This window comes from Pieris napi, chromosome 14 (assembly GCF_905475465.1).
Source record: "Pieris napi chromosome 14, ilPieNapi1.2, whole genome shotgun sequence".
Taxonomy (NCBI): domain Eukaryota; kingdom Metazoa; phylum Arthropoda; class Insecta; order Lepidoptera; family Pieridae; genus Pieris; species Pieris napi.
Genome location: NC_062247.1, coordinates 5,320,029 through 5,339,778, shown reverse-complemented (window position 1 = coordinate 5,339,778; position 19,750 = coordinate 5,320,029). Strand labels below are relative to the sequence as shown.

The 19,750-nt window shown below is 34.5% G+C and overlaps 1 protein-coding gene and 2 long non-coding RNA genes across 4 annotated transcripts in view; 1 reads left to right on the top strand and 2 right to left on the bottom strand.

Moving 5' to 3' along the window:
- Positions 1–3,377: 3,377 nt before the first annotated feature.
- Positions 3,378–13,560, top strand: LOC125055918 (integrator complex subunit 8). The gene is made up of 9 exons (XM_047658661.1): positions 3,378–3,657; positions 3,848–4,051; positions 4,483–4,580; positions 4,767–4,897; positions 5,108–6,701; positions 7,076–7,238; positions 7,844–8,192; positions 8,970–9,213; positions 13,302–13,560. Exons 1-9 carry the CDS (start codon positions 3,540–3,542, stop codon positions 13,539–13,541), a joined length of 3,141 nt encoding a protein of 1,046 aa, XP_047514617.1. The 5' UTR covers positions 3,378–3,539; the 3' UTR covers positions 13,542–13,560.
- Positions 13,561–17,364: 3,804 nt separating this feature from the next.
- Positions 17,365–19,750, bottom strand: part of LOC125056191 — a 109,876-nt gene continuing 107,490 nt past the window's right edge. For both annotated transcript variants that reach the window (XR_007118020.1, XR_007118019.1), the window contains exons 2-5: positions 19,634–19,695; positions 19,049–19,117; positions 18,457–18,575; positions 17,365–17,586 (exon numbers count right to left, since the gene is read on the bottom strand). This is a non-coding gene — a long non-coding RNA (uncharacterized LOC125056191). The remainder of the gene's footprint in view (positions 17,587–18,456; positions 18,576–19,048; positions 19,118–19,633; positions 19,696–19,750) is intronic.
- On the bottom strand, positions 17,668–18,450 carry LOC125056192. The gene is made up of 2 exons (XR_007118021.1): positions 17,969–18,450; positions 17,668–17,712 (listed from the first exon to the last, which is right to left on the bottom strand). It is a non-coding gene; the product is annotated as an uncharacterized LOC125056192 (long non-coding RNA).

The following is a 19,750-nucleotide window of genomic DNA, read 5'->3' as shown; positions in this document are numbered from 1 at the left end:
CTAAGGATTTTATTAATTCCTTACTGGTATTTCCTGCTGCGTTTATTCATTTTTTCGTTGGCATTAATATTTACTTTCTATAGTTAATGTTATATTATTTTTGTATCCTTACTAATTGTGAAACTTCAAAAAAATTAATAAATTAGCTAGGGCGAAACAGTTTTAACATAGAATTTGGAATAAACATACGAAAAAAAATCTATTTTTTTTCAAATTGAAGATTTATGCTTCGTGGCCTAGGTTAGTAATTTTCGTCGGCCGTTGCCATATCCAAAATATCGGGTGAATTCAAACTTTATTTACATTCAAATAAGTAATAACATACATTTTTATCCAAAAAAATGTTTTTTTTTATAAAATTTAGAATTTGAAACCTTTTTATATGTATATTATTGGCGCCAAAACCAGCATTACCGCCACAGAGCGCTTTTACAGATAATGTAAGGCGATACAGTTGAGGAGTGACAACAAAACATACTTGATATTATCTATCTATGTATGACTACTATCAATATAATCTTTATGTCGAAACTTCCTTACAAAAAGTTTGTAGTTTAACAATATAAAATAATTTTATTTCTTACTGACTCGAACTAAGTCGCGGGAGTTTGCTAGTAAACATTGAATTTATTACTTATTTATTTTATTGTGTTAAATATAAGTTTGGGTGTACTTAACACCAACAATATTTAATTATAAAAAACTATATAAACAACGCTAAAATAATTTATTTCTTGTATAAACTCCAAGGAATCGTCGGCAGTTCGGACAAAAGTGCTCCACGTTTTTCCATCTTTTAATAAAGTACGGTAATATACAGCAGCAAAGCCACCTGTAAATCATTTTAAGATATTTTAATAAAACATAATAGACTTAACAGCTTACTAGTGAACATGAAGAAGAACAGGGTGGACTTATAAATATATATATATTGTATTTGTTGCTAAAGCCACTTGTGGCAACAATTTTTTCGTGGTGGGGTTTCTAAGTGGAAAGAAACTACCCACTGAAGTAATTCTGAACCAATTCGTATAGGGCCTTTCAAGTAAAATTGGTACCCTACCAATTCCTAAAACGCCTGCAATGCAGTCGCGAGCCATCCGGCATTGAGAGTGTCCGAAGGCGGAGGTATCACTTAATATCAGGTTAGCCTACTGCCCGTTTGCACCCTGTTCTGTTTTTTTTTAAATAAGTGCCGAAACCAACTGTAATTTAAAAAACTGAAAACTAAAATTATTATTCATATTTTAACATCTTTTTCAACGTTCAGCGTTTTCAAAGTAGCAAGATGACTATGAAACAAGCGAAACGTCAAATATAGGCAATAGAAGTAACGGAAAACACCAAAATTAATCTGTCATATACTTTCTTTCCATTATAGACGATATACTATTCTATAACCTTGTATTCTATTATGTACATAGTTTATCAGCAAATATATCATCTAGTCATTTATCTAAGTCGTGGAACGGTTTAGTATCGTAATGTTAACTATTTACGTCTATACTAATTAGTTCAAATGTGCAGACGTATTAATGGTATCTTGCGATAATATACTTTTTACCAACGTTGCGATGTTGTTTCATCAAAATATCGTGGCTACCTAATTGACTACGTATTTATATTAAATGTTTTACAATGCTTTTAACCTAGCTTAACATTACTGTAGGAAAACCTTTTTAAATGTCCATAGTGAAGAAATAGATCTTCGAACCAGAAAGCATTCCCAAATCCTATAGATTCGATTAACATAAGTCTATAAAGCGGTACAGACCAAAACAATAAACCAAGTATTAAAGCAGCTAGATGTGTCTTTGAACTATTTTTGTAGTCAGCTCTTGTCATAATTTCTTCGTGGCAATGCGGGCATCGCATGCCTACAGGCTCTGATCCAACTTGAAGCAGGTCCATCTCGATGCAGACTTCATTTGAACTCTGAGTGATTTGTTGATACATGTTATCCACTGAAAAAGATAGGAGCTGGATTAAAACATTCCCGAAAGCAAACCAATTACGGTATTGATTACTCTAATTATTATCCTTGCTTTAAATTATACCACTTTTCCACACTAACTTAATTCACGTTGTCTACGCATGATCAAGTTCATGCTTGCAAGTTCCAAAGGTTCTAAAGTTGTTTCTACCTGAATACCAAAAGTTTATGAATACTCAATACAAAACTTATGAGCTGTTTAAATGATATAGCAAAATATTAGTTAAGCACTGAAAATGTACCTATATGACAGTTAAATAAAAATTGCTACAAATAGAAATAGATAAACCTCATAATATAGAAAATACAATCCACATTTAAGTTATTTTAATGAAGTACTTACTTTTGGCGATATTCTTTATTCACATTCGTACATATTTTCAACTATTTTAATTTTATAAACATTGTTTTTGTCAGTCAATAACGGGAGAGTCCGCCAGTGAACGAAGGATAGCGTAGATAGGCGTTTATCACACACTTATTGATAACACATCGATCAAGTGCACAATATTTCTAATCTATCGAAAGTAAACACCAGAGTCCTGACGACAGTCTAGCGCTAGTCGATCGTTTAGTAAATACTTGAAAAAGTCTTGAAATATGCAAGAATTTTTTTCTGTTAGTTAATCGTATAGATTGAAGTGCAATTTGCTAAATATTTTTGTTATTAAATTCCTTTAGTATAAATTAATCCATTGGAAGTAAATATCAACGTCTTAACGTCAAGCTTACGGTTAGCGTTCGTTGGGTAAAAAATACTTTAATAGTGTAAAACTTATATGTGGTTACTAAGATAAAAAAAATATGCATACAACATGTTTTTTATGTTTCTATGCACTGAATAATTACGAGCAGTACTCTAAATTTATAGAGTACTACGATATGACTAATTATTGATTAAAATACGACAATAATGATATAGCTCAGAAGGACGACTATGTATCAAACATCAAAATACAAGCATTTCATGAAATTTGGAAAAAAGAACATCAACGTTAGTACGCATTTATAATATTAAAATAATATAGGCCGGGAGATAGTAACACAAAATAGTCGGTCATTATTTTGTACCAGTATGGCGGTTCTTCAGGGGCCTTGTTACGAAATGAAAAAATGAAAAATTATGGTCATAGCTCTGGTACCGGCGGCCCAAGTGCGTGGGCGTTAGTCGAATTCGTCGGATTAATAACGACTTTCAAACGATTTGTTTCGAAAAATTCTAGTTTTTTTCCAATAGTCAAAAAAAAAGAAGAGGCAGCAAGTCTATAGTTGCTGTTTGCAGTCTGCACTCTGGTGTCAGTTTCATTAATGAATATAACTGTCGGCGAACAAATGTCAAAATTTCAACAACAGACTACAGAGTACATCGAGAAAAATAAAGAAAAATCTGAGAGACGAATCACGAAAGTTAAGACTTAAGAGCTCATTACACTCTTTTTATTATTAATGGAATTCCTTCACTGATAGTGCATTATTGTTAGAAACTTACAAAGTGTATTTCAAAGGAAAAATGTATTTTTTATAATTTCATATCAAAGAATTAGCCATGGACGTGGATCTTCTTAGGCCAGGAACAGTACCAATATCACCAGATACTGTGTTATGGTTTGAGTTTCTTCTTGATCCTACATTACTGAAAAGACATTTGAATAAACCTAATCCAGGTAAGTTACTTTTGAAACTTTATAATATAAAAGAATTATTAAACAATCATAGTATTTCTATGAGATCTATAAAATGTATAAAGGTCTTCTTTTATTTTGAGTGCATTTGTAGCTATCCGAGAATTTAAGTATTTGCACTATTACTTAATTTTAATTAATGTCACTTATTACTAATTTTTAATCTCCACAGAACCATCAGGATGTCAGTTAATAGAAGAATTTCTATCAGTTGATGCTAAGAATCAAAATTCTAAATTAAGTGATAGGGTAGTAGATGTTGATGGGCCATCAAGTCCTGCTCCAAGTACACCAACTGTTTTACAATTCACTAGAAAACAACTAGCATTGAAGATTTTAGCACTTAAAGTTGCGCCCACACTTAATTGGAACTTAGGTATATTTTTCCTTTGTAATACAGTTACAGTTACTAACAAGAATTTCTTAATTTCATTACAATACAATGACTTATTATAAATATTCATAAGATAATTTTCTGATGAATCTGATATTTAACATACATGTATAGAATATCTAATTGCATTGCTTTCTTATAGGTAAATAAGAAATACTATTCTGTTGTCACTCAATTAGGTAAACTGCGTTCACATTTTTGTATATTTTTTTGCTATTTAATATTCTTTAGGCTTCGCCTTCTTACATTATAAACAATAAAGGCTTAATATATTATTAAATTTGAATGTATTTTATTAACATTTGTTTTGTAATACAGTATAAGTCAATTCAGTACAGTAAAATTAATACAGTACAGGAATTCATACAGCAGATATGCATATAAAAAATATAAAACATTTTATTGGATTTCAGATGTCTTGGAAAAAAATTTACCTCCTCATATACAACAGCAACTTATGCAAGATCTTGTATTTATGGCAACAGATACAGCTTTTGCTGTTCCTCCTTTGGTAATTATTTATATATTATATTAAATAATATTTCTAGAATGAACCTGAGAAGTTATCTCTCACTAAAATTTTATCAAATATTAGAACAATAATTATATTTTAGCTTCCATATGAAACTTTGTCATAACAGCTTAAGTAACTGTTCCTCTTAAATAGCAACTATGTATTTTTAAACTATGATTTTAGGAAATCCAATCTGACCTTCTGCAACAGCTACATGTGCAATTTGCACTGACTTTATATCACAGATGGGTGCTAAGGTTTCCGGTCAAGTCTGCACTTTTTATGAAATCGTCCAAGCTGCCATATGCTCATTTGTAAGTGTACTCTATTTTTCTACTGTGCTGTAATTAATGTCTAGTTAAATTTGATATTCATATTCTGTGAATTTCAACATGAAAACTTTTGTTTTGTTGGAAGACACAAAGTCTCAAGAGATATTTCATTTCAATATAGCAACATATATTTTTAGAGAATTATCTTGTGTCCATTACATGTATAAATAAAAAAAACTTTTAAAATTCCAGGCCTGGCGCCCAAGGGGATATAACATACAATCCATTAAATCAAAACTTTGAAAAAATATTGCGTATGTGTGAATCATCTAGGATGCAAAGTATAAGATATTTAGAAGGTATTATAGCATACTATGAAGGAACTCTTGGTCGAAGAGAGTCAAGAAAAATAAAAATACCCGTTATGGAGACATTTGTCAATCTAACAGAAGATTCTGATGATATGAATCATGATTGGAATGCTGGTGATATTTATATTAGCCAATACGAGTTAGCAATGCAAGTTCACTTTGATCTTTGCTATAATTACTTTTTCTATGGGCAACATGATTTAGCTAAAAAGCACATTTTAGGCTGTAGAGAAAACTCCAACCTCTTAGAAAGAGAAATAGCCACCTATGGTTATGGTGGTATCCATAAAGAAATGCCCTGGGAAAATTTATATTATGCAAGTATGAAGAAGGAGGATATTCTGGGCTACATAAGAGCTCTGAACTTGGGATATGAGCTATTGAATGAAGAACCACATTTACTTCAGAAACTTCAGGAGTCTATCGCGAATCATTATGCGGGTATTATCGGCATTTTGCAAGCTGATAATTTGGCTCGAGAAATACCATTGGTCCATAGAGAAGTGGTTGAACTTGATATACAAGGATCTGCCTCTAGTGGAGCATTTACTGTAGCAAGAGATCTTTTAAACAGAGTGTCGGTACTGAACGCCATAAGATACGCGTTAGAGGGCGGAATACCTTCGACTCACCCAGAATTTTTGAACAAATTCAAAACCATCGGCATCAAGTACTTTGATCTTCTCTTTTGGGCAATGGGGCCTGTTCTAACATCAGATTTGTCTGAAAAGGATTGGGAAAATCTTCGGATATTTTTCCTTCATCTAGCCACATCAAACTGCAAGCTACCAATAGATAGAATAGATGACTATCTAAAAAAATATGTCGGAGACGCCTCAGAGAGAGTTCGGCGAAAATTAATATGTGACGAACATTTGGATGACATTTTAAACGATCCAAACGCAGTGGATGACGAAAATATGGATATTCCAAGAGAATTGCTCACTGATGATTGGGAGATGCCGAATTTCGATTTCAAAACTGTACCAGAGTTGGAAATGGGGAGGTTGAAGAAGCGGCTAGTTGAAGCATCTACGGCTGAAGATATCAGAATGCGTTTAGTGAAACTCGCTGTTATGTCGCCGTCTTCGCCATTGTGGAAGCTGAGTCCTTCATGGAAGCCTCCGGGAGGGTTAGGGATGGCATTTATATCATTGCCAAGAGGTTTCATGCAAGACTTTGGGTATATAGTGTCAGGGCTGGCCCGGGCGAGAGTGGAAGCTGGGTGTTCCAGGACGGCACTTTCGTTACTCTCAGTGTTGGAAAATGAGGCAAGGAGCCAGCTAGGTGTTGGGTCTGATCCAACATTATATCGTCTGTGTCGACAGTTGTCGTGGGAAGTTCTGTTCTTGCAAGTGAATGTGTTGTTGAGTGAATGGCCTAATCACAGACTGAATTTATCGGCACTTGCTAATAAATGTAAAGCATGTATCGCTGCAGCGACATCTGGGGATGGGATTGTGCCGCGACCACAGGTAGGTTTTTGAAGTTACCAAAAAAGAGTTTTTAAATAGTGTTTCATAGCCAGTTTAAATATCGGGTTTAATGTGCATCAGTTCAGAAGACATTGATTTAAAGGATACACACATGCTTCAACGTTTCTAACATCTCTCAAAGAATAAATAATGAATGTAAAACTCATTGTTGATTTAATAAACTGTTTAAAATCTACAGAAATACTTCAAAGAATTTCATTAAGCGTTCTTCGATATATTCTTTTCAGTGTCAGTTTGAGCTTTCTGTGCCTAACTGAAAATTGTATCTAACGAAACTTAGGGCCTCCAAAATATACGTCTAAATCCACTGAACTAACAATTGTCGTGTGGTTGTAATTCGATGGTAATTTCAGGTATTGGAAGGTTGTTGGATATGCCTGGTAAATGCGTGTGAGTGGGAGGGCGCTGGCGTCGTGTCAGGCCCTGGTGAGGCGGCCGCGGCCGTCTGCGCAGCTTGCTTTGAACTACAGCGGGGAAAGGCTGGTAGGAAGTTTCCAAGACCTCTCTGGGACTATGGTAAGAAAAATACAGACTCATTGATTACCATTGCTGAGTAGAGAGAAGCACTCGGTACGCCGTGTTGTTTTAATAATGTATCTCACTTTCATATGAGAAAAGGAAAATATCTTTATTATACATGTTTAGTTAAAAAATAAAGCACTAGGATTCCCTGTGTCGTGGGCAGCTGACATTGACATTTGACATATTAACGGTACTTGACATAATAATTCTACATAACACTTACAATTTTATAATTAAACTACTGTTGCACATAAGAATACTATACGTTTCAGTATAGGAGAGTTCGAGTAGATGTTGTTTAAAGGAATAATTTTTTAGATAAAAAGATGTTCATAGAGTGAGCAGCATCATACTGAGTAATGCATTTATAACAAAGATAAAAAGATTAGGTTATCACTTACAGGGTGTATGTGATATCGGATATGATGATCTATTTAGGATTTCAAGTGTATGTCTCATAAATTTCTTCATTGTTCTTGTCATCAGTTCCAGAAAAATCCGTTAAGATATAATGTTGGGTACATTTGACAGTTGACAGTATCTAAGTGCGGTCTTCTTTAATATTTGTTCACTAATAATGACAAATCGTTATATTTCAGCGCTCTCAATATATAACAATGGAACAAGCGGTCCCGTGAAGCGAACGGCCGGGGGCTTGCCCTCACATTCCAGGGATGTGCCAAACACGGCATCCGAAGCGAGAAATGCGTTTAACGCGTTTCTGGCAACCCTAAGAGAGCCTTTAGCTGTCAGCGTAGTGTTGTCCCTTCTAGCGAGGATATACAATTTAATAATAGATGACACGTCAGTGGAATTAGTCGTGGAATACACGAATCTGTGGCCCTCGAATATTTCGAATATAAATAACTATAATTCGAAATATGTATTGGAAACGATCACCGAATTACTGGAGAGGAGTTTGAAGTATTATCCGTATAATACGTCATGGTAAGTGATTTTTTTTAATATAATACGTCGTGGTAAGTGATTTTTTTAATATAATACGTCGTGGTAAGTGATTTTTTTTTATATTGTATTTTTAATTATAATTTATTAAGATATTGACTATTTGCTTTAAAGAAGTTGTTTTAATATACAGTGTAAATTCTTTATAACGAATTTCAAGCGAGCAGCTTTCTTCGTTATAGAGAATTTTTCGTTATAAAGAGTATAATACACTGTATTTTTATTTCTGTTTTTTGTGTTATGTTGGCGACTGTCATCTCTTAGGTCGTAGGTTCGACCGCCGGCTGTTAACCAATGGACTGTTCTTTCTATGTCCACATTTAACATTCGCTCAAAGGTGAAGAAAAACATCGTGAGGAAACCTGCTTGCCTTAGACCCAACAAATCGACGGCGTGTGTCAGACACAAGAGGCTGATCACCTAGTTGCCTATTAGATTGACAAAAGATTATGAAACAGATTCAGAAATCTGAGGCCCAGACATAAACAAGGTTGTAGCGCCACTGACTTTTTTGTAATGTTTTCACAAACTGTTACTAAACAGAAAATAATGCTCATTTATATTTGATTATCTAACTTAACAATTATTAATTAAAGACTTACATTACTCTAGCATAAATATAAATAATATCCTAATAAATTAAATAATTCTAAAATTACTTCACATATGATGGGACTTTTAGTCAGTTTATGTTTTAACGGTAGCTTAATGCATTTATATTTTAATATCCAATATCCTATACAATTTATGGAAATCCAGGTTACGTTTATATGGTGACGTGGAAATGGCCTGCGGGCGCTGGGCACCGGCTCTTAGACGTTACCTTTGCGCCTTAGCTGCCGGTACTTGGCACTTCGCGAAGCGTGCCCCAGACGAAGGTAGTATAACGCGTCGTGCAGCGCGATGTTGTCAGGCATTAGCATCGCCTGCGCAGGCGGCCGCGTTATGTCAGCTGCCCGACGATCCAGACTATGTTACAGCTTTCAAGTGCTTTGCGGAAAAGGTAAATATACACACTTAATGCCCATAAATCTAGGATAACATGACTGTAAATACTTTTTTTTGAAGTAAAACTTCTTTATCGGGGTTGGAAAAAAATTTAGTGTAACATTTTTTCGTTACGCGTCACATTTTTCCGTTACGCGCCATCTTTTGAAGTGAAACTTCTTTATCGACGTATGGGAGAAATTTTGTAGCAGGTTACGCGCCATGTTGCTTTTTGAAGTCAAACTTCTTTATCGGCGTTGGAAAAAAATTTACACACATTTGTCACATTTTTCGGTTACGCGCCATCTTTTTCTTGTCCCTACCACGGTTGATCCGAAGAGATTCGAAGCTATTAGTAACAAAAATATATAATAACGATAACAATGATAGTAATACTAATAATTCTATTAATTAATGAAATTCTGTAATAATCTTAGTACTACATAGTAGTACAGTAATAAGTTAAAATGAAATAATTGTACTTGTATTCATGTCTATGATAATAAAAGCCTTTTGTTAAACTTTATCTAATTTAACTTTATTTAACCAATTTCTGTAAAGTTGCATATAGTAGATCATTTTTCGAAAAATAAGGTCATAAAGAAGTTTCACTTCTTACGTGTGTACACCTAGTACACGCACACATTTTTTTTTTAAATAAATTGTGTGCACAAAGACATCATTTAACATTACGATCTAGCGTAACTTAAGACTAATAAGTAATTAAAACAAACCTTATTTACTAAAAAGGATGTTTAACATAAAAATATCCAATATCTAGTAACTCAATTTTCGAACTCTCACAGCGGTTTTCGCAGCGGCGGTCGCGCTCGATCAGTCGTGAAGCAGTCATTTTACGATTTGGCATTCTGATAAGGAGGGAGCTTGTAGTTTATTGTTTATCAGAATGCCAAATCGTAAAATGACTGCTTTACGACTGATTTGAGAAGAATACACTCTGTTCTTATGTACTATTTATTTTGTAAAGTCCTTTAGAGTCTAAAATTTGAGGAATGCTTTATTTCTTCCTCTATTTCTTATCGAAGCACCTATTCTTGTTCACCTGTTTGTACCTTGTTATGATTGAGATACATATAATTCAGTTTAGTTTATGCCCTTCTTTTATTATTACTACATTTTGTTTCAAAGTATCAAGTGAATGACGTAGTTTGCAGGTAGAAAACGCATTTTCAAAGAGTGGCGGAGATTTTCTTTAACTTTTACGAATAAAACTTTAAAGTAATGTAAGGGAATACAGTAATGTGTTTTTTACATGAAATTTAGATATTTCATTCCTTTTAGTGTGAAGTGAGTTATAACTAACTTAGAACCTTCTGTGCTTTTTATAGCCGAGAATCGAACTGGTCTTTAACAAAAAAAAAACATAAATATTTTTAAGTCAGCGGAATAGACATCTATCGAAGTAGACATTAGGAGAAATTTACTGGGCCAAAAATTAATCTGGAATTGTATAGGAAAAACCCCTTATGTATGGCAATCAAAAGGTTTATAATAATTTACCAAAAACATTAAAAGATCTTCCGACTAGTGTTTTTAAAAATCTACTAAATGTACTACTTTAAAAAAAAATATTATTCTATTAATGTTTATTTGCGTGAATCATTATAATTAATATTAATTTGATAACGTAATAATATATTTTAAAAATGTGATATTTTATCACTACAAATAATATACAAGAATTGAGTATAATGCTATGACTCATAATGTATGTAACTTCTATGGGAAATTCCATTTAGGGCTAATTTGCACACCATGTGTGGCAAAATATGCTAAACTTTAGTATACAGTACCAAATTAAGTCAAGGCCAGCGGTAAATCGCAAAAAAAACAAAATGTATTTAAAATACTTTAATTAATTAATAATACAATAATTGAGACTTAACTAAATATGACTATTTAATCGGCACGATATGAGGTGCACGACAAATAATCTATATTATGGACTTATTACTAATTGAGAATTTGACCGGTCCGATGTGAGTTATCCGATCAAGGCTATTGGTATCTCTTATCCGCTTCCTGTTATAATGGTGTTGCGTCAGAGGGGTATAGGTATTGGTTATGCGGGGCAAAGGGAGTAATGGATATGTAACAACCACGATAACATTTTTGTACCATATTCTTGCAAATAAATTGTTATTATTAACCACAGCAATTAAGTCAATAGTATTACGTGACAAAATTCCATAAATGAGAGATTAGGGACGAGTGAGATTCAGAAACGACTCCCGTCTGTCAAAAACGTACTAGGAGATTCAGAGACGAGACTTAGCGCTAAGTGTGACTCCCGTCTGTCAAAGACGTATTAGGATATTCAGAGACCAGACTTAGCGCTAAGTGTGACTCCCGTCTGTCAAAGACGTACTAGGAGATTCAGAGACGAGACTTAGCGCTAAGTGTGACTCCCGTCTGTCAAAGACGTATTAGGATATTCAGAGACCAGACTTAGCGCTAAGTGTGACTCCCGTCTGTCAAAGACGTACTAGGAGATTCAGAGACGAGACTTAGCGCTAAGTGTGACTCCCGTCTGTCAAAAACGTACTAGGAGATTCAGAGACGAGACTTAGCGCTAAGTGTGACTCCCGTCTGTCAAAGACGTATTAGGATATTCAGAGACCAGACTTAGCGCTAAGTGTGACTCCCGTCTGTCAAAGACGTACTAGGAGATTCAGAGACGAGACTTAGCGCTAAGTGTGACTCCCGTCTGTCAAAGACGTATTAGGATATTCAGAGACCAGACTTAGCGCTAAGTGTGACTCCCGTCTGTCAAAGACGTACTAGGAGATTCAGAGACGAGACTTAGCGCTAAGTGTGACTCCCGTCTGTCAAAGACGTATTAGGATATTCAGAGACCAGACTTAGCGCTAAGTGTGACTCCCGTCTGTCAAAGACGTACTAGGAGATTCAGAGACGAGACTTAGCGCTAAGTGTGACTCCCGTCTGTCAAAGACGTATTAGGATATTCAGAGACCAGACTTAGCGCTAAGTGTGACTCCCGTCTGTCAAAGACGTATTAGGATATTCAGAGACCAGACTTAGCGCTAAGTGTGACTCCCGTCTGTCAAAAACGTACTAGGAGATTCAGAGACCAGACTTAGCGCTAAGTGTGACTCCCGTCTGTCAAAAACGTACTAGGAGATTCAGAGACCAGACTTAGCGCTAAATGTGACTCCCGTCTGTCAAAAACGTACTAGGAGATTCAGAGACCAGACTTAGCGCTAAGTGTGACTCCCGTCTGTCAAAAACGTACTAGGAGATTCAGAGACCAGACTTAGCGCTAAATGTGACTCCCGTCTGTCAAAAACGTACTAGGAGATTCAGAGACGAGACTTAGCGCTAAGTGTGACTCCCGTCTGCCAAAAACGTACTAGGAGATTCAGAAACGAGACTTAGCGCTAAGTGTGACTCCCGTCTGCCAAAAACGTACTAGGAGATTCAGAAACGAGACTTAGCGCTAAGTGTGACTCCCGTCTGCCAAAAACGTACTAGGAGATTCAGAGACGAGACTTAGCGCTAAGTGTGACTCCCGTCTGCCAAAAACGTACTAGGAGATTCAGAAACGAGACTTAGCGCTAAGTGTGACTCCCGTCTGTCAAAGACGTATTAGGATATTCAGAGACCAGACTTAGCGCTAAGTGTGACTTCTGTCTGTCAAAGACGTATTAGGATATTCAGAGACCAGACTTAGCGTTTAGTGTGACTCCCGTCTGTCAAAAACGTACTAGTAGATTCAGAAACGAGACTTAGCGCTAAGTATGACTCCCGTCTGTCAAAAACGTAATAGGAGATTCAGAGGCGAGACTTAGCGCTAAGTGTCACTCCCGTATGTCAAACACGTATTAGGATATTCAGAGACGAGACCAAATCGTCTTATAAATAGTGCTTAGACTTTTCAGGATTTGAATTTATAGTCCTGGACATTAAATTAACCGAGTACATGTTTAATAAGAGCTCAAACAAAACCAATTTCTACGTTAAATGTGAACGTAGTCGAAGTATGCTTTATTAATTCCGGCTTTAGGTTTGTCTCTGAATCCATTCCTTATTTTATTTAGTCTATGGTAAACTTAACACTTTCAGAGCAGCAACGCCGCGGATGCAATGGACGGTTACTACGGCTGTTTATGGGATGGCACGCTTCTAGAAGTTGCCGTTGCCCTACATAATCGGCGTGGCGAAGGAGGCAGAAAGGCCCGGACCGTAAAAGCCGCTGGGGCTTTAGAACTTAACGCTAATAATAGTGAAGATATTCAAAGAGAAGCCGCAGCTATCAGACGGGCCAGACTGCTAAGGGCACTTACGAATCAATATGTTGCTTAAATAAAACCTTTATAGTATCTATGGTTTTTTATTTCTATGTACTCTCACATATCACCGAGATTTTTTAGAATAGGTGGCTGGAGGCTCACCTCAACGCAGAAGGTTTGCGAGTATGTCGCCGGCCCATTAACAATAATTGTTACGTTCTCTACTTAAAGGACATTTTTTTGGAATAATTATGACGTGTAGCTGGTTCCACATATGCGCGAATGGTTTTTTTTTATTATCGCGTAATTGATATTTGAATTACGTCAAAACCAGCGTTGCGGTCAAACAAGCTAATAATTTTCGTTATGGTACATGTAAATTCCATGAAGTTTGTATGAACAAAAAGTTTTCTTTGTTAATGAGTAGCTACTAAATTTTAAAGAAACATTGGCGAAGAGTCATCTTTTTCACCTTAGGGCTTAGCATATTCACGCCTACTATTTCATGATTAAGGTACAAATGTGTACTATGGAAGTAGGTAAGCGCGTGACTTCGCGCATTACTCTGGTCGCCTATATGAAATGTTTATATATTCTTATTTTTTGTCTATTGCGAATTAATCGTGCTAGAAACAGAAACCTGCCATGTAAACGGCTAAACCAAAGATTGTTCCTGGCAAATTGTTAGTGACTTCAACACACGTAAAACTATTTCGACTGTATATGAAAATAACAACATAAATATCCTTAAAAGAAAAATAATTAGATTTTAGATACCAAAAAAATATCACATTCTCTATATTCTTCCATTCTCATATGAACAGTGTTAGTCTAGTGTCTTCTGCGTGTGACTCTCATACCTGAGGTCGCAGGTTCGATCCCCGGCTGTGCACCAATGTAAAGTACATAAACATAGAAAAGTTGACGGCGTGTGTCAGGCACTAGAGGCTGATCACCTATTTGCCTATTAGATTAAAAAATGATTATGAAACAGATTCAGAAATCTGAGGCCCAGACCTAAAGAGGTTGTAGCGCCACTGATTTCATTTCATTTTCTATATTCTTCCAAGCAGGCGCCCGTGGATTGACAAGTAATCTAATAAAGAAAAAATTGTGTTTAATGGTTAGCATTATTCCTACAAAAGCGTCATCGATTATTATCATAATGGGCAGTCAGATCATTAATTGACCATTGGTTATACTTGTAAGGATTGTTAATATATAGCGACACGGTAATAACTCGCAATAATCTGTAATCGTTTGTAATAATTATATGATAATATAGTAAGTAATCAATGTTAGAACACAGTGGGTACATCTTACATTTTAAAATAAATAATAGTTTAAATAAATAGTAGTTTAGTATTATTGTGAAAAAGTGGGTTGCTCTATAGACGAAAAATATGGCACAGAGCGCCCCACTAGACCAGTGCAGATAGCCTTTAAAATAAATAAAAAGTGAAAAAAATTACAGTAGGATGAAACCCATTAGAAGAGCAGGGGAATATGATCAAAATGAAAGGAAAAATAAATTACGGTCGATCTGAGGTCGGGAAGGGGTAGGGGGGGAGTTTTAAGGGTAAAAAACGGTTTATCTCGATTTCCGGCAAAACTACAAGTCCTATCGAAGAAAGTTAAATTGCAAAGTTGGAGGTAATAAAAAGATCTAAAACTTTTGTATTCACACATTTTTCACATAACCTCAAAATTTATGTGAAAAATTCAAAAAACCAAGTTTTTGGTTTTTTATTTTTATCTTTAACAAAAATATTTTTTTTTTAACGAAATTTGGTGAAAACTTACCTTTCTATGTCCCAAATACACTGTAATTTATTTGATTAAAAATATTTATTTGTTCAGCTTATTTTGAATTAATATCGAAAAAACACCCTAATTTTCAATCGAAAATTCTGACGTCAAAATTTCAGCTTTTTTCAAAAAGTTGGTGTGCTTTCAGTTCGTTGAAATCTCTACTTTCCTATGGTAAAAAAATATTTATATATTACCATAGTAAATCTTCTCAGAAAACGCAAAAAATCGTATGCAGTAACGCCCAGACCTGTCATCCCCTTCCTTACTTCTCTATGAAATACGAAAATTTTAGCCCATCTAAAGGCTAAATTTTTTTTTTAGGTAACTCAGGTATATATAAGTTATCTTAAAATAGTAATAAATAGGCATCTGATTATAGTTTAAAGAAGATTCATAGAGAAGTAGGGAAGGGGATGACGTGTCTGGGCGTTACTGCATACGATTTTTTGCGTTTTCTGAGAAGATTTACTATGGTAATATATAAATATTTTTTTACCATAAGAAAGAAGAGATTTCAACGAACTGAATGCACACCAACTTTTTGAAAAAAGCTGAAATTTTGACGTCAGAATTTTCGATTGAAAATTAGGGTGTTTTTTCGATATTAATTCAAAATAAGGTGAACAAATAAATATTTTTAATCAAATAAATTACAGCGTATTTGGGACATAGAAAGGTAAGTTTTCACCAAATTTCGTTAAAAAAAAAATATTTTTGTAAAAGATAAAAATTAAAAACCAAAAACTTGGTTTTTTGAATTTTTCACATAAATTTTGAGGTTATGTGAAAAATGTGTGAATACAAAAGTTTTAGATCTTTTTATTACCTACAACTTTGCCATTTAACTTTCTTCGATAGGACTTTTAGTTTTGCCGGAAATCGAGATAAACCGTTTTTTACCCTTAAAACTCCCCCCCTACCCCTTCCCGACCTCAGATCGACCGTAATTTATTTTTCCTTTCATTTTGATCATATTCCCCTGCTTTTCTAATGGGTTTCATCCTACTGTAATTTTTTTAGGTTTCAAAAATTATCGGCACTGGTCTACACGCTTTTTCACAATAATACCAGTATTTTTTGTTCATTACCATTTCCAGCCTAAATTAGGAATTATTTTTCACTTTTTAGTTTGATGTGCTTTAAAAGCGTGTTTTTTAGTTAAATTTTTTTTATTTTTTTTTTTCGGATTATTGCATTGTCATCGATCTTTGACAGGTGCGCAAAATTTTAATAAAATCTGTCCGTTTAAAGTGAGTCAAAATCGAGTCCGAAGGAGTCGGTTACATACATACATACAGGTGAAGCTAATATAAAGCGTGTAATTATCTTCAAATCTATGAGTGGAATTATATTTACAAATTACGCTATCGAATCCTCGTATCAACTCGCCAGGTGTATGCCATTTCTCTATGGCTTCATATTTATAAAGGCTACAACACTCTGTGTAAAACCAAAACATCCGCTCCACGGAGCTTCCAGAATAGAAATATTTGAAGATCCTTATAAACATAATCAATTAAACAGACATGTGTACTGTCTCTTTAAGGGTTTAAAGCAGAGTTCCCCAAACTTTTTTGTGTCGTAGACCCCTTGCCATGTTTTTCCGTGTTGGGTAGACCCCCTACTTACCTGATATTGATTTCCTGTAAATTTCTAACTGTAGTGAAGTTTAGTGTTAAAAACTTAAAGTAAAAACACATGTTAATTTATACATTTATTAATTGAATTTAAATTAAAACTACTCAAAATAAAATTTTGTATCTGTTATGTAAAATATACGTAGCATTAAATAATCATAAAATAACATAAGCAATAAGTCAATATTTTTAGTGACAAGGATGAACCTGATGCTTTAATAATAAATTATCAACATTTGGCGTCAATTTTGTAAGGGTTAATCTTTTTCTTCCCCATTTTCATTTCATGGATCCCCAAATTTTTTTTCGCTGACGTAGATTAGGGGTCGATATAGACCACTTTGGGAATCACTGGTCTAAAGAATTCTTTACTTGTAATGGTTGTACATCCCCTTTGAGGAGTACTTTCAAACATAATCATCAGTAGGCAAAAAATGATACTAATTGTGAAATTTTAAAACAATATATTTGACAGTATCAAGATATTAGTAGATTACAAACATAGTCTGCGCTTTTTATACACTAAGTGACGTATTAGCCAAATTGAATGATGAATATATTGTATGTAGCTACTTTTCGTAGGTACCAAGAAACGCGTGGCAAGATGTACAGTAATGATCGGTGTTTCTTGTTGAATTCATGCAGTACGGTATACAGCAACAGCAAAGGCTGTAAAAATAACTTACGTATATATAGGGTATGTATGAAATAGTATATATTAAAGCTCAAATATCCAGTAAATCACATACAGATATTAGTTTGCGTTGATTGATAAATTAGTTAATATTCCTAAACCTGACGACTCCTTGGTCTAGTGGTTAGTACCCCTGACTGCGAATCCATGGGTCCTGGGTTCGATCCCCGGCTGAGACGAACATCGATGTGATGAGCATTTGGTGTTGTGCTTGGGTCTTGGGTGTTTAAATATGTATTTATATGTCTATCTATGTATAATATGTATGTATATCCGTTGCCTAGTACCCATAACACAAGCTTCACCAGCTTAGCATGGGACTAGGTCAATTGGCGTGAATTATCTTAAAAAAAAAACCTAAAAAATTAAAAATGCGCATCATTTACAGTAGGTACGTAGCAACATCCGTTTGGTCCACGTTACCAGAACATTACCCTGAACGAGATTGTAAAACCAATTATCGTAAACTTTTTCATCATCACCCAAAACCTTAAAAACACAAACGTCTGAAAATTTATAAATATTTATTAATAATATTGGTGTCCGCGCATCTCTACAGAATGTGTACTTAACTCGATGCCATCGCTGATGTCGACATGTTTTCGCATTCATCTACTGTTTCATTTCAGAAACAATTATTAATAATTTAAATTCACTATGCCTTCCTGTCTGCTGTCAACTTCATATTGATATACTCTTACTTTATATATTATTTGTCTTTTTCTGTTTCTATTAAATAAATGATGCAAAGTTCGGAGAAAACATTTGCACCTCAACTTTCGTCTTTAAGGGATAGTTTCAGACCTAATTCTTATCGCTAAAAGAAAATAAAAAACGAAGTGTACCTTCTAAGCGCGCAAGTATGAGTTCTAGTAGTTGTAGTATGAGATATAGCCGTGATCACCTGAATATTGCAAAAGGGGCATTTGATATTGCACCTTTTTGGACCCAGTGGTGGGATATTCTGGAAAAAAATATTCGTATTAAAATTAATACAATCGTATAAATTGCTCGTACGTACGTAACAAATATCGTAGCTTTTCCAAGTTATAATTTATACTAATTGCAAATAACCTCAAAATGGCGGCGTTTCCCTATTAACCGCACGCGATGCTGGATGCATCACTGTACCTACTGGATTATTGTAATGAGTTCTTTGGCCTTTTATCTATCTAGTGATATAATTTAATTTGATGTTGACGATAAATTCGTTACTACAACGCCAAACTGTATCGCCCAATTTTGTTATCATTAGATTCTTTGGATTGCGCCCTTATGGTAGAAGTATCCACATTAACACGTCTTGCCGTTCTCTTTGACGATTGAATGTATTCAATGAATTTTCACTATATAACACCGACGCTAGGGCTTTGACACATAGCACTGTAAATTTTATTTATGTGTATACGACTTTAGAATATTTAACTTTGTTATTACCACAGGTGCAGGGTGGACGATCCGATTTCTTGCAATCGCTCCAGACATATTAGCACTGGACTGTATAGTCTAAAATAAAACAGTGTGTTTCTGTTCAATTCCTGACGAAACTATAATTATTAAGCATAATAGGCAGACGTAGAAATGTGTTGGCCCATTGGAAGGACAACAAACGAGGTTACAATTAATACATTTAATTTGATTTCTTTGTTTTAATCTTTACATTTTTTAACTGTGAGCAATAGTAACGTATCCTTTCGAAACAATTGTCATTTTCCCTTGGAATCATGTACTACCTCAATTCTTCCATTAAAACTCCTCTATTTTTATCAATCTAATTAATCAATTTAGTGAGCTAGAAAATGAAAATTATAATTTGGTATTCAATTGATGAAACTGATGATGAATTATCCATACACCTTTTTTATATCATTCGATATTATAGTCTACACGGACTATACTATTGGTAGATATAAAAAGGCTAAACAACTGAAAAACTACGAAAATAATCAACTGCTAGATCTATGCAATGCAATAAAGCTTTATAGATTACACGATAGAACATTATTTTACATATATTTGTACCTCCGGATAAGATGGGGGCGATGGTGCTGTTGCATTCCATTGAGGCGTCGCCATTTCAGAAACTATTGGATTAAATTAAAAGAAATCATTATGTGATAGTCCATCTATCGAAGTTGG